The sequence below is a fragment of the Lathamus discolor genome, chromosome 1, assembly GCF_037157495.1.
Source record: "Lathamus discolor isolate bLatDis1 chromosome 1, bLatDis1.hap1, whole genome shotgun sequence".
In the NCBI taxonomy this organism is placed as follows: Eukaryota; Metazoa; Chordata; class Aves; order Psittaciformes; family Psittacidae; genus Lathamus; species Lathamus discolor.
Window position 1 is genome coordinate 36,649,351 of NC_088884.1, and position 14,770 is coordinate 36,664,120.

The 14,770-nt window shown below is 46.4% G+C and overlaps 1 protein-coding gene across 7 annotated transcripts in view; it reads left to right on the top strand.

The window, feature by feature from the left end:
• The window catches only part of FRMD4A (FERM domain containing 4A), a 287,437-nt gene that overhangs the window by 170,088 nt on the left and 102,579 nt on the right, over positions 1 to 14,770 (top strand). For all 7 annotated transcript variants that reach the window (XM_065667663.1, XM_065667642.1, XM_065667653.1 and 4 more), the window contains exon 3: positions 12,720 to 12,814. In XM_065667663.1, the coding sequence (XP_065523735.1) occupies positions 12,720 to 12,814 (95 nt within the window). The remainder of the gene's footprint in view (positions 1 to 12,719; positions 12,815 to 14,770) is intronic.

Below are 14,770 nucleotides of genomic sequence, written 5' to 3' on the forward strand. Positions count from 1 at the left end.
ATGTGTGCAGATAATTAAACTGATGAGAGCATCCAGGAGGACCAATATGCTTCAACTCCAAGCTCTCTAAGGAAGGGAGTATCTAATATTGCTGTATGTTTGGAGAAGCTGTCAGTGGAGTCAGCTCTCCCGACTGCATCCCTAGGTATAAGTATGGATAAAGAAAATGAATGCATAAAAGCCAGTGCACCCATTATGCTTCTGAAGGCATCCCACTTCCCCAGTTTCAGCACATGGTGATGTAGATCTCATTAAGATTAGTTAGTTTCTCTGCACTCACAAATGGTGCGTGGGATAAAACAGGAAGATCCTATTCAATGCAGCAGACCTAGCACTGTTATTGATTTTATTTACTTTTATTGACATTAGACTTGCTAAAATCTGGACTAGCTTCTCACAGCTCATAAGATGGTCATGGAGGTTTTGCATGGAGGTTTCCTTGATCAATGATTTTAATGTGTTTAGCAAATGTGCCATAAAAATAAGCATTCACTTCACTTATTAAATATTTTCAGCAATGAAAAAGTGACTAAGTCAGGATGGAAATAAACATCCTCACTCAGGACTGATGTTTAAAAAGCAAGCACAATGTAAGAATGCAGCTAAGCTAGTGTGTCATGGGAAATTCTTTTTCCTTTTCCACATCAGCAACACGAGATCAAGAGCATTTCCAAGCACCAATTTCTGTAGGCTGGATGGAGATGGAGATTTCTACAGTTGATTTGAAACTGGATGAACTAGAGCGCTTCAGAGGTTTACAGTTGAAAAGATAAATGGATTGTGTGAGCTGTCCAATTTCATTATGTGCCCTGGCCAAACGCTTTCTTTAATGTTTGATAGAATTATGATCAAATATTTCAAGATAAAAATGCTGACCTCTGTAGGAATTGTTGTTGACCTTGTCAAGGTAGCTTTAATGCTTAAAAAGAATACCAACAAGCTCTCAGTGATAGAAAACTTCAACAGATGCTACCAAATCAAAATAGAGAGAGAGAAGGCAGCTGGTTAGTCACACTGGCCGAGCTCTTTCTTATCAAACCCTGTTGTCAGCTGAGTGTGAAATGGATTCCTGCCACAGAAAGTTGGCTTCGGAGCTTGCTTCATGTTCAAAGTTTGATTTGCCACATGTGATACAGTCAGATGGTTTGAAATACAATTGACTTTCTCGCAGCAGTTGACTACCCTTTTTCAAGATTATACAGATCTGCAGAAGCTGAAAGGCACATGAAAACCCAAAATACTTTAAGCCAAACATTTACGATAGAGATTATCTGCATAAATTTGCCATGCTGGAAGCACTTTCTTAAACTAGGCCATATAACTTTCAACACAGCATGCTGCAAAGAAGACTGTATCTGAGTCTTTTTCTCTTTGCCTTAAGACAAGGGTTTGAACCGAAGCCCTGTACACAAACTTCTTAACTCCACAGCATGTGCAATTTGCATCTTGAGCTGCTTCAGTTTGTATTAATTTAGCACCAGTCTCCAGTTGGAGAGCTCCATCTAATCTGATCTCTGTAGCCATCACTGCTGTATTTTACGTGCAAAGGAAGGTGAAAAAGTCTCTGCAGACTCCAGTTCTGTGATAAAAGAATGAGATACGAGTCTCGCTAATATCTTTGCTTGCTCAAATTGATTACAGATAGTGGTAACAAAATTGAGAATTCACCCAGTGTCTCTGTTAGGATCTCTGTTGCAGAAGCAACTTCCTAAATGCTTTTGTATGGCAAAATGAGATTTTTTTGACTCTTTGCAAGGACAAGGGAAAGAAAAAGGGTTACCTGGTTACACAGGCTCCTTCCAGGCCACTCAAAGATATTAGGGTGAAGCAGCATGCTAGAAGAACAGCTATACAGAGCAGAAAACTGGCAAGCCCAGTAACAAAGACAGCTGTGTTATGCCAAAGTAACTCAGAAGATCATCATATCCCTGCTTCGCAGCAAGTCTAGAGCAGCATTCCTTCCCCTCACCTAAAACAAATCAGACAAAAGAGACAACAGCGTGAGTTTCTCTTGTATTTGGGGAGTCCACGACTAGGGACTGAACCCAAACTAACACATAGGTCTGATGCTTGGCCAGGTTGCAGCGTCCTTCACCGTGGGACCAAACCTAGGGGAGGGGACAAAGCCTTGTGCTCTGGCTGTTGAATTAAGACATCACTGTGTGGGGCTGGCTGGCCATGGCTGCAGCTAGATGACAGACAGAAAAGATGGCACATCTGAGCTGTGTCTTGTAATCTGTGAAAAATGTTGCTACAAAACCTGCTACCACATGGGCTATATCTTCTGGTTTAGCAATATATGAAATCTGGGTTTGTTCCATAGAATCCCAGACTGGTTTGGGTTGGAAGGGACCCTAAAGCTCATCCAATTCCAACCCCCTGCCGTGGGCAGGGACACCTTCCACCAGAGCAGGTTGCTCCAAGCCCCTGTGTCCAACCCGGCTTTGAACACTGCCAGGGATGGGGCAGCCTCAGCTTCTCTGGGCACCCTGTGCCAGGTCCTCACTACCTTCATAGTAAAGAACTACCTAAATACCTAATCTAAATCTCCCTTCCTTCAGTTTAAAGCTATTCACCCTTGTCCTATCATTACATTTCCTTGCAGAAAGTCCCCCTTCAGCTTTCTTGTAGGCCTCTTTAGATACAAATCAGGTTTACCTGATTTGACTGTTGACAGCCAATTTGGGTCCGTGCTTTCTTTGCCTTGGCTCATAGGGGAGGAGAATCAATGGCTTAGTGCTAACTGAAGAAATAAGTCATAATTTGCTCAAGGACTCACAGACTTTGCTGTAACCAGCTGTCTAAACGCTTCTCCTGGAATAAGGTGGACAGATTCAAAATGACATTTGGAAGTAGTTCTTGTCCCAGCCTATCCCCCAAATGGTGCTTGGGCATTGTCTGGGTGAACATTAGCTCCCACAGGCTAACCCGTTGTGCAAGTGGTGCTGGAGTTTGAAGACCACTCAAGTCCATGCTATGGCCCTCTTCAGGTTACTAGTACTGGAAAAGCCAGTGCTGCTAAACCATAAGATCCAAGCACGAAATATGCCCAGTCCCAGTTATCTGGAGACTAGGTGAATTTGGAGATGCTTAAGTGACTGTGACCTTGAGAATACTGTTTTGCTTTGAAGCACAGATATTTACAACGTAAGTCTTCTGCTTATATGAAACCTATGCTCTTCAACTAAGGCAAAGTCCTCCTGCATGTGGGTATATTCCTTCTGCTCTGCTGATCTTTTGTGCATATTCTTTTTATTTATGCCTTTTTGGTACCAGTCTTTCTGAGTCTGCAGCTCATACCTTTGCCCTAAATTCCCTGAAAGCTCAAAGAAAATCTCAGCCAAAACTGTCAAATGTGGGACATATTTTCATTAAACTGCATCCATCATGGAATGCAGCTCCTGAGAATACTATAAAACCTCCCATGGAGTTCAGAGTAGTCTCCTGAAAACACAGTGTTTGCTAGCGTAAGCACAGAGCAAAGTAAGCAGCCAGCCAGGATTGTCTTCAGGATTGTCTTGTAAAGGACAAAACAGATTTGATGTTGTATTAGGTTTTGGGAGAAACCCAAAGAAAGATGATAGAGGAAGAATCTGCTTCCTCCAACCATCCGAAAACAAACCTAGGAAGTTTAAATAAAGAGTAATAAAAGTTGTGTGCGCAAATTGACCAGGGGCAACTTTTTAACTTGCTACAGTGATGTTTTCATGGCTGATTAGATGAGCCGGCAGTGACCTTGGCACTGCTACAGAAGCAATTTTTACATCAGTCAGCATAAGGAATTCCATACTTCCCATCAAATCCCTCCTAAGAAGATGCCTGCTTGCCCTTGCAGTCTTGGTTTGCTTCTGCAGTTGGCCACATCTACTCACTTGGTTCATGCTCCTGGCCACTACCCAGTTGGAACAGACTCAAGGGTGCCTGCATAGGGGGTTACCCTGCACCATCTCCTTTACTGCCCAGAGATGTTGTCCAAGGGGAACATCAGGATTTTGACCACTTGCCTTTGATTCTCAGGCCTCTGGAAATCCTTGCAAAAAGAGCTGCTTGTGCAGGCACACATCAGTGCTCTGGCATATGGGAGATATGCTGGGAGACAGTGGACTTGGCCCAGGTGCTCCATGAAGGTGATGTGCATCTAACCAGCACATCCAGACTGCATAGTGCAGAGATGCAGACTCATGGGGGATCCCAGGGAGAAATACCTTACAGTGTGCTGCTCCTGCTGGCACCCCAAGTAGCCAGGGCAGACCAGTACATCAGTCTGAATGCCAGGCACAGCATCCTCTTCCCAACCCTGCAGAAGACAGTGATGTGGATTCCCACATAGCATGTAGTGCTCTGAGCAGCCACCAAATCTTCAGGTCTATGGATTTAAAACCACATGTACACAAAGCAAGGGCCAGCAACAAAACTCAGCTCATCCTTCTTCTATCCTCAGTGCATCAGCTGGGTCTGCAAGCTGTATGTGGAGACATTCGCTGTTCCCAACAGAGACAGAAAAGGGATGGAGCAGGCAGATGGAGAAAGGAGGAAAGAGGGAAGCTCGGGAAGCACTGAGGCTTTTGTCATGCAGAAAGCTCAAAGCATGGAGCAGTGAAAAGGGGCAGATTTCCCATCCCAGCACCAGTAGCATCTGGCTGCTCTCTTCGGATGTAGTCACCTGAAAACTCTGTTGGAGTCGCAGGACAATACAGAAGACATCAGAGAGGATTGGGTTCACTGGGCGTCGATGCAGAGCCCGTCTGAACAGGGGAAGCATGCAGCTGCCTCTGCATCAGGCAAGAAGAGGAGGAGGGGTGCTACAGACCCAAAAACGTCTTTTTTCCTCCCACCAACTGCTTCTCATTTTGGCTTTGACATGAATCTGCCGTGCAGACTTGGCTGGCTCCTGCTCTCTGCTTTCTCCGAGTACAAAAATATTTAAGCAGATTCACATTGCTAATATGTAGGGGAATTAGAGAGTGTCGGCAATGGCTTCTGACTTAAGATGCAGAGTGTCAGGTATAAGCCGAACACAGAGATGCAGCTATCTGTGAATATTTCTAAGGCAACTTGTCAGCGGGGTGTTTCTAATCCTTTCACCAAACAGACTTCTAAAACTTGGGAGGTTTTTGTGTCTTTGTCTCTCTGACCCTAATAAATCTTAATTCCCACAACTGGCGGGTGTTGACTTCCCAAGGAAAACGTCCATGGCACTCTGTCACCTTCCTGAGGAGGCTGCTGGAGGCAAGTTCTCTCATTTTCCTATGTAAATGAAGAGACTTTTAGAGCCAACTACTGACTCTAGGAGAGAGGTTCTGTATGTGCCAATATGAGCAGCGCTCCCACTGCCAGTCCCAGCACTGATGGGTTCTGCTGTTTCGTGATAAAAACCAAGGCGTTCCTTCCTCACGCATCTTGATTTCAGGGAATAATGTTCCATCTAGCGACATCCCAGCCGCTTTAATTATGTGCACTCCATCTATTGACACAGTAATGTGGAGCTGAGGAATGGTGGATCTATCCTGTAAGGAGAATTGCAATCTCTAGAGCCCCACGCCTTCAGCCTGAGTGGTCTGGGACAATGTTATTGCATTGTATTTGGATGAGACAACAGCTGGAAGGGTCATTATAGGTAACAGTTGGACTTGATGATCTTAAAGATCTGTTCCAATCTCATTGATTCTATGACTCTATTGCTGTGGTGCAACTGGATTTTTCTTTTCTCCAAAGTGCTTACAAAGGGTTAAACTACGGGATGACAGAGCTGTTAGCAGAGCTGATTTGACAAGAAGAGAACTGCTAGTGAGTGACAGTTCAATGGCCCCTGGATGAGAGATTTCCATGTTTCAGGCACGAGGAAGCAGGGGTGGGAGGGAGTTACAGTCAGTAACTATTATGGGGTAATGTACTGCCTAATGCATATGGGTGTAAGTGTGTGCTGGCCTCCAGCTGCTGGCCACTGGATAACCAACGCCTGGAGGAACAGAGTGGGAACACGAAGAGTCTATATGGGCATCTCCGTGGCTGGTTTCAGCAGATGATCTAATTCAGCAGGGGGCACCTGGAGTTTGCTTCATTAGCAAATGATAACAGTTGTTCAAGGGGAAGAATTGTGTGCAAATCACTGGTTTGCACTTTTATTTCCTCCTGATTACACTCTCCAAGGCTAGAGATGGGTGAGAGGAAGGAGCATTGTTCCCTGCAGTACAATGCTGAGCGCTGGGCAGGAATTACTCTCTATTTATGCAAGCAGCTCCTTTTCCTAGCTCACCTTTCCTGCTGATGGACTGACCACACTGCACACATCCCACAGCTTATATTTCAACTCAAGCCACCTGAGAGATGGTTTTCAAGCATTCAAGTTTTGAATGCATAGCAAAATTGGACCAAGTCAGTAAGACTTGAGAGGTTGGTTTGAACTGGACACACTTCATGGTCTGCAGAAACCAAACCTGCTTGGGAACTAGCCGGACAGCATCTGCTTTGTCTGCGCTCATAAATAAACCAGTTTAGATCTCCCTGGCTGGGCTGGAAGCCACATGGCACAGCCTGGCTTGTGTTCCTAGGGGTTAACTTCCTCTCCCCCCAAACCAGGCTACCATCCTTGCAACTGTGTCTGATCTGGGCTATGCCCTGATGGCTTTGGCTTGAGGGTACAAATCCTGCACCAGCGCATGCTCACAGTTAAATTAAACTGAAAGAAGGGAGATTTAGATTAGACCTTAGGAAGAAATTCTTCCCTGTGAGGGTGCTGAGGTGCTGGCACAGTGTGCCCAGAGAAGCTGAGTCTGCCGCATCCCTGGCAGTGTTCAAGGCCAGGTTGGACACAGGGGCTTGGAGCAACCTGCTCTGGTGGAAGGTGTCCCTGCCCATGGCAGGGGAGTGGAACTGGACAAGCTTTAAGGTCCCTTCCAACCCCAACCAGTCTGTGATTCTATGAAGTACCAGTGATTTGAGTCCTGAAGCCTGACCACATCAGGGTTGTAGCACAAAATCAGCGCAGGCTGAGCACCTGTACTGCAAACAGTCTTTAGTATTGTAGCACTTGGCATAGCAGTGTCTCATCTCTGTATTTTCATGATATATCTCACCGCGAGTCCTTCCAGCAAGGAGACAGTGGATGGCAGCAGTCTTTTTAATCTAATGAGAAGAGACATTCTAAGTGTGAGCTGATTACCTGGTTCCCACAGTTCAGCACATCTCTGAGCTGGATGGATTTGGGTGGTGCAGATCTGTCCGTATGTTGAAACTATGCATTTCCCAGAAACCTTCTGCCATGGAGAATTAGGGAAAAGCTATGAAATGGGGGAGGGGGAATGGATAGGCTTGTTTGACAGTTAATAAAACAATAAAATATACTTTGTGTGTGCCTGTGTTTCTAGGGACATGCCAGCAGCTGCTAATACCATGTCATCTGGTTTTTATTCATGGCACTGCTGGACTGTGGATAGATAATCTCTCTCCATAACTCACTCATTTCTAAGCTTAATGGGAAGCTGTCACTGAGAAACATGCTTCTGTGCCAAAAGTGGGCAGCCTGTCTTTCCACTGGGGAAACACGTGACTCCGAAGTTCCTCAGGCTGCTCAAATCCCAGTAACATTGTCTCTTAATTAGATTGAATATTTAATAGTGGAATGCTTGTGTTTCTGCTGGATTTTCCACAATGACTGGCAGATGATCTTCTGAAGCTATGGAGAAACCCTTGCACTCCGATTTTGCCGATTGAGATCTGAAGATGTTTACTCCCCAGGCACTAAGCCAGCTGAGGTGCCCATAGCTCACTGAGGTGAGCTCCCAGTTAATCCCATGGTGGCACTTGGGCTACCTGGTTTGTAGCCCCTAAGTAGCCCTTCACTGTACGGCAGCACTGCCCTTTCATGGCTCGAGTCAGGTTGGATATTTACAGAGCTGATCCTCAGCTGAACTAATCACCATGCCCTGGTAGAGAGAAATACCTGTTTGCAGGACTGTATTTGGGGTGGTTTTAGGATGAGATTAGTTGCCCCTAGAAGCTTATGGTTTGAGTAGGCAGGGACATTTAAAGCTCATCTAGTCCAAGTCCCCTGCATTGAACAGAGACATCTTCAATTCAGTCAGGTTGCTCAGAGTCCTGTCCAGCCTGGCCTTGAATGCTTCCAGCAATGAGAGATCTACCACCTCTCAAGAAAACCTGTTTGAGTGTTTCATGACTTTCATCATACACGATTTCTTCCTTATATCTATTTTGAACATTACCTCTTCTCCTGTTGCTACAAGCCCTATTAAAATGTCTGTCCCCATCTATCTTATAAGCCCCCTTTAGGTACTAAAAGGCTGTAATAAGGTCTCCCCAGAGCCTTCTCTTCCCCAGGCGGGACAACTACAGTTCTCTCCGCCTTTCCTCTTAGCAGTGGTGCTCCAGCCTCTGATCATTTTATGGCCTCGTCTAGACCCACTCTAAAAGTCCACGTCTATCTTGTACTAGGAGCCCCAGAGCTGGACACAGGACTCCAGGTTGCATAAGAGAGCAGAGTAGAGTGAAAGAATCACCTCCCTCGACCCGCTGGCCACTCTTCTTCTGATGCAGCCCCAGATTCCACTGGCCTTTAGGACTGTGAGGGCACATTGCCAGCTCTTGTCCAGTTTATAATCCACCAGCACCCCCAAGTTCTTCTCCATAAGGCTGCTCTCGATCCCTTCACCCTCCCAGCCTGTATTGACACCAGGGGTTGTTCCAATCCAGGTGCAGGACCTTGCGCCTGGCCTTGTTGAACCTCATGATGTTCACACGGCATCACTTCTCAAACTTGTCCAAATCCATCTTAATGGCATCCCATCCCTCAGGTGTGCCAACCACACCACACAGCTTGGAGTCCAGCTTTCTCCAGACTACAAGAGATTCTTCTCCTCAGAATCCCTCTTCCTCCTTCTCCCATCCTATGGCCAATACATGCCCATAACATATCAGTATGATCATTAAACTTGTGTGACAATGACCATGGCTGGTGTTAGGAGGCATCAAAATGGGGTTTGCATGTTACCTTGTGTAGCACCACCTTGCTCTGCATCACCTGCATCTCACCTTCTCCTTTTCCTCTGTGTAGCACTGGGGAGATCTCCCATGAGCAGATCCCAGCCTGCTCCCTCAGTGGGTCCATGTTAGAGGGCTCATGCATCTGAGAGCTCATCCGATAAATACACGGAAGAGCTGCAATACTCAGAGGGTTTTGACACTGAATCGGTGTCACTCCTCCCTCATGCAGACTCCATCTCCTCTTCCCTACTTGATGTTAGTGTTTGCTGTGCTCTGGCATTATTCAGGGAAGTTGCCTTCATGTTTAATTAGGAATAGACACCCATATAGGGTGCACCCGTTTGGAGTGTCTCTGCAGAGATAAGCACAGCACAAGGAACAGAGACTCATCCCCTGTGGTTAATCTGTCGGCGCTGAATGCTCCTTAAAATAGAGCCAAGGAGATAAAGACAGAGGTTGGGCACTGCACACACTCAAGTTTTCTTGGTGTGGTTCTCTCTAGCACAGCCTGTACCTGCAGCCAGAGTATGGGGTTCTTTGATCAATGGGGCAATGCAGGAAGACAGTGCTGGGAGTGTCATCCAGCTGTGATACCATATGTGCCTTCTTGCACTGCCTTTGGTTCCTTTTTGTAAGTTTTCCTGGTGTGAGTTCAAGTCAGATCCACTAGTGATGCTCAGCTCTTTCCCTGCCACATCCCAACACCACTAATAAAGCTCTCCCTTTCCTCTAAGTCATTATTTGAACAGAATCAAGTTGTTTAGGAGAGGAGGGAGAGGATGAATTAACTGCTTCAAGGCTGCAGGAGCTGGGGTTGCAGAAGAGCCCTGACCATGTGATTGCTATGATCCTCGCTTCTGAGGCAGAAGTACTTTGCATTGTGCAGCATTTCAAACAAGCCTCTCAAACATGGCCCAGGGCACAGTGAAAGGTGTCCGGGTCATTCTGACAGTAAGGAGGTAGCCCTAATAAGTCCATATCTGCACTTCTGCCTCTCCAAGAGGCAAAGGAGAAACCGTAGAGTGCCCCCAAGTCAGGTTTGGCTTCACAGAGGAGTTGCACGCTTCACAGATGACCAGGAATCCACTGAATGATGCACTGATGCCATCATGGCTGGCAGGTGGATCCACTGACCCACTATTGAGGTACTAAGTTTTTATGGAAAGTGTCATGTTTGCAAGTCCAAAGAGGGGTATCAGCAGCTGCCCAGGCAGCACACAGTGCACCACAGTCCAGTTCTGAAGCACTGAGGACACAGTTCAGTCTCTGGTCTGAATGACATTTGTTATTCCTGGTTATCCCTGTGGCTGTGGGATTCACAGCTATCTTGCTGACCACTTATATTGGATGTAGAAGATCCTGGGTCCACTTTCTATCGATTTCCCAGCTCTCAGAGAGCAGTCCCCATCTTCTCCAATGTGTCTGTGATGGAAGTTTTATTAATGCAAAATTAATATCCCTCTGGAAAAGGAAGTCCAGGAATTAATAATGAATTAAAACAACTTGCCACAGGCATTGCTAATGAGCTCTTTGTCGGTGTGGCTCACATGAAAGGAGGTCATTGCTCAGCCGTTCCCATCCCGAACAGCAAGCAGATTAACTGTTAACAGCGAGCACGCGGGTCTCCCCTGAGACATGGCGGACTGGCTGCAGCTCAGTTTGTGCCTGGCAGGGTTTTCCTGCCCTCATCCCTGCTGTGCAGGCCTGTTTTGAGGAGTCTTCACTACCTGAAGAAGACACCTTCTTTCTCTCCCTTCTGAGACTCAGGTTGCCCATCTGTGCTGGGAGGACACAGGAAATGAAAGGACAGTGACCTTGCAGAGCTTAAGAGAAGAGCAGAAAGTAATCTTGGAGGGGACTAGTGGGGCTTAACTTCACTGCTGGTGGGCTCTGGTCCAGTAACTAACCTGGCACTGCTCCAGTGCTGTATTGTTCTTTTCCCTTATCTTGCAAGGCAAAGAGTTATCCTGCCTTATCTGCTACTTTGGAGGAAGAGCCATGGCAGGGCCAGTGGGGAAATGCAGCGGAGATCGTGCCTCTGCCAAGCCCCATTGGCAGGAAGAGGTTGTACTGGCAGAGAAGCAGCCACCACTGTCCAGGAAAGCCATTGCCATGCTGACCACCAACAGTCAGGTCTCACTCATCAGAAATAAGAAAGAAGTGAGGAAGGTGGCTGAATCATAGACTCATAGAACCATAGAATGGTCTGGGCTGGAAAGAACATTAAGATCACTCAAGTTCCAACCCCTCTGCCATGGGCAGGGCCACCTCACCCTAGACCATGTCACCCAAGGCTCTGTCCAACCTGGCCTTGAACACCACCAGGGATGGAGCATTCACAAACAAGGCTGGCTGATGGCTCGCTTCCTTCCTTGGCAGCACTATTTCTCATTTCTCAAGTAACTGAGTTACCCCAGGGCACCCCATGGGTGAAACATCTGAGGAGTCTCCAAAGACATTGGTGTAGCTGGTGTAGTCTTTGCTTGGGTCCCTGAAGGGACTCAAGGGGACAAAGGACATGACCGTGGCCCCATGCCTGATCTACTCAGCTCTGAGCACACTTCATGAGCTATTTCAGAAGCCCTTGAAAGACACTGCAGCAGGTAGTGTAGACATAGCAGAGACACCAATGGTTGTGCCTGAGAAGTCTGATTTGGGGATTAAAATGAAGCTAGTTGCATCCCACCTTTTTGTTATCCACCAAGCTGCTCCTCCTACACAGCAACTTATCTCCTCTTTGGGGGCTGCTTTAACCTAGTGCTGCATTTAGGCACAGCTAATGCTTCTTTCTTTCCTGGTGTGACCTAGAAACCATTCTTGCATTGGGTGCACAAAGGAGCAGTCTGGACAGCGCTGGCAACTGCACAAGGACATTGCTGGGATCTCTGACCCCAGGTGTGTCAGTGTTGCTGGGGCATCATGGGCTGCATATACCTGGATCTTTTGTACCCCTGTTTCCTACCAGTAAAGGTCAGAACAAGAGCTTTGTTGTGGTCAAGACTTCAGTAGTCCAGAGGGAAACGCAGGAGCTCAGCAGAGCTGGTAGAAATTCATAGAGGAAGAAGGAAACATTAGACTTTAAAGTCAAATAAGGTTTTGCAGAAAAGGTAGTAATGCAGTCTCCATATGGAGTGAATAGTTTCCCTGAGCTTGTAAGAGCTTTCATGCTCTTAGAAACAGTATTTTGTGTGTTACTTTCCTCCTTTCCAAGTGCCTAAATTTGAGGATATAACCTTATCTCTAAATGACAAGCAATACTGAATGGGAAACTATTTTGTTCTGTCATTTACTTCTCATTTGGTCCTGTCACATCCTATCTTTTGGCACTATGTATTTTCTTAGTGTTATGACCGTGTATCTGCGCTGCGTGTGTGAGAGTGGGTGTCTGAAATGTGTTTGCAGAGGTCCTTGATAAAAAGCTTTAACAACTAAAATTATCAGAGAGGCATGAGGGAGCTGGTCATGGTAGGCCTGAGCACTGGCAGGCGGTAGCTCATCTGTTTGCAGAAACATTAAGCAGGTTTTTAGTATTTCCTAGGAGGAAAACTACTGCTCATTTTGAGGAGTTAATGTTGCTTGCAGCTTCAGCTTAACACCAGCAGGAACATAAAAGCAATAGCAGTGGGGTACCTTCAAAGATAGTGTTTCCCTCCAGAAGCACAGCGCAGTTCTATCTGAGTTCTCCTCATTAATCACTTCCTTTCATTCTTGTTTTCCAGCCAAAGCTTTTGGCCAAGGAGTTGCTTGATTTGGTGGCATCTCATTTCAACCTGAAGGAGAAGGAGTACTTTGGAATTGCATTCACAGATGAAACGTAAGTGCGAGAAATTAAAGACCCAAGAGACAACTCCTGGGTCATTGGAAAAATCTTGGCGGTTTTGTCCTAATCAAAATGACCAGTGTAGATCTGCGTCCTAAACCAAGGTCTAGGGAGTCTGTCCTGTATTGCCTCTTCTTCAGAAGGCTGGAAGCCTCTCATAGCTAGTTAAGCATGGCCGGAGGTGTACAGAGACGGTACCAATCCCTTCCTAATCCGATGTTCAAAGAGCTGGTGTCATGTGGCATTGACGAAATGTTAGCTTGAGCTCTCATGGGTTTAAGATCCACTCACTATACAAAATCATTACCAGACCGACGGAACTGTTCAATTAAAGTGTTACTCAGTTTATTCACTGAAGCACCCTTAAAAGTAATGCTAGATTATTTCAAGGGAAGAACAAAACCCAGAACCAATCTCACAGAATTGCTCTGTTATTTCTGATGTTTTAGGTCTCGGATTAAAGTTTCTTTTCAAAGGGAAAGAAGAAAGTGTGGGAAAGGAAGGGATTGCCAAATTAATGTGAATGACAAGCATTTTTAAACATAAAATATCCATGTGGGAAGGATCTGACCTTACCAGGAATCCCACAACAGCCTTACGGCTGAGCTGAACTCAAGGATGAGACCCTGACACTGCAGTCACCCCAGGCAATGCCGGTTGTTCGCCTTGTGCCCCAGCTCCCAGAGTTCTAGTGTTACCACAAAACCTGAGGTTTTGTATTGAGACAGGCCATTTCTAGCCCCTCTTTAAAAGGCAAGTATAAAATTAGCACTGAAGAAACATTGAAAGGCTGCCAAATGCCATCATTAGTACCAGACTGTGACCTCTCAGTGCTTTTTTTCCAGCTGCCTGGGTTTTCTTTGTAGTTAGACTGTCCTGGGCATATGGACTATGTCTTGTTTGTGTACACACCATGCTCCACCTTGGTGTGCAATAAGGCAGTTTTGATATATTAATCAGAAAGAGGCTTCCTGCACCTACATTGCTTTAAAAAAAAAAAAAAAGATTTTCAAGCCAATGCTGTGTTCCCAGAACAGCTGAGTCAGCAATATTGCTGTCATGAGCCTGCTCCATTCTCCCACTGGAATAATGATCCAGGTAGTCAGAGGCTGTTGGATAATCGCACAAACATATCCACATTCATCTCGTCAGCAACTGCCCCTCAAAGCCAGTTCCTTTGGCAAGTGCCTGACTTGGGCAGCCTAAGGGCATCTCAGGACACAGCTCCCAGGATGGAGAAGCTCTTGCCATCAGGCACACACAGAAGCAGGACCCAAAACAGAGGAGATCCCAGAATCCATCCCATCTCACTGACATGAGCAGCTCAGCCTTGTAGGAGATCTCCAGCCCAACTCAGATTAATAGGGCTGGTCCTTACAAAAGGAACAGCAGGAGGCAGTGGCTATTGATAAAAGCAGGAGGAGGAAATGGTTCCTCACCAAAGTGTTATTTCTGATTGGAGAGAGCCAAGTTACTCAGTGGATGCTGTCTGAGGGGTGCAGGAGAGCCATGCAGGGAAGCTAAAGCAGGATAAGAGATTAAAATGTTCCCTTAACAGTCCTAACAGCACAGGTTCAAAACAAGAAACACACGTCAGACTGCAAGCAGACAGCAGCTGAGCCAGCCCCAGCTCTCAGCTCTGCTGAGTGGGCACAGGGCTCCCCTGGGAGTGCAAGGGAAGCTAATGAGGAGGTGTCAGCAATTAGAGAGAGCCCACCCTCCCCTGGGATTCCAGGTTTAGCATGGAGCAGCATGAGCAAAGATCTGGGTTAGTGATGGGAGGAAGCACGGGAAGCTGACAGGGGCTGTCAAGGCTCTGCTCAAGAGATGTGCAGCAGATGCAGATGGGTACACACTGTCACAAAGGGTGAGGTGATGGCATCTACTCACTTGCTCACCTTCTTGCCCTGCAGTCAAGATGTAGCAGGCTGCATTTTAGGAGATGCTCAG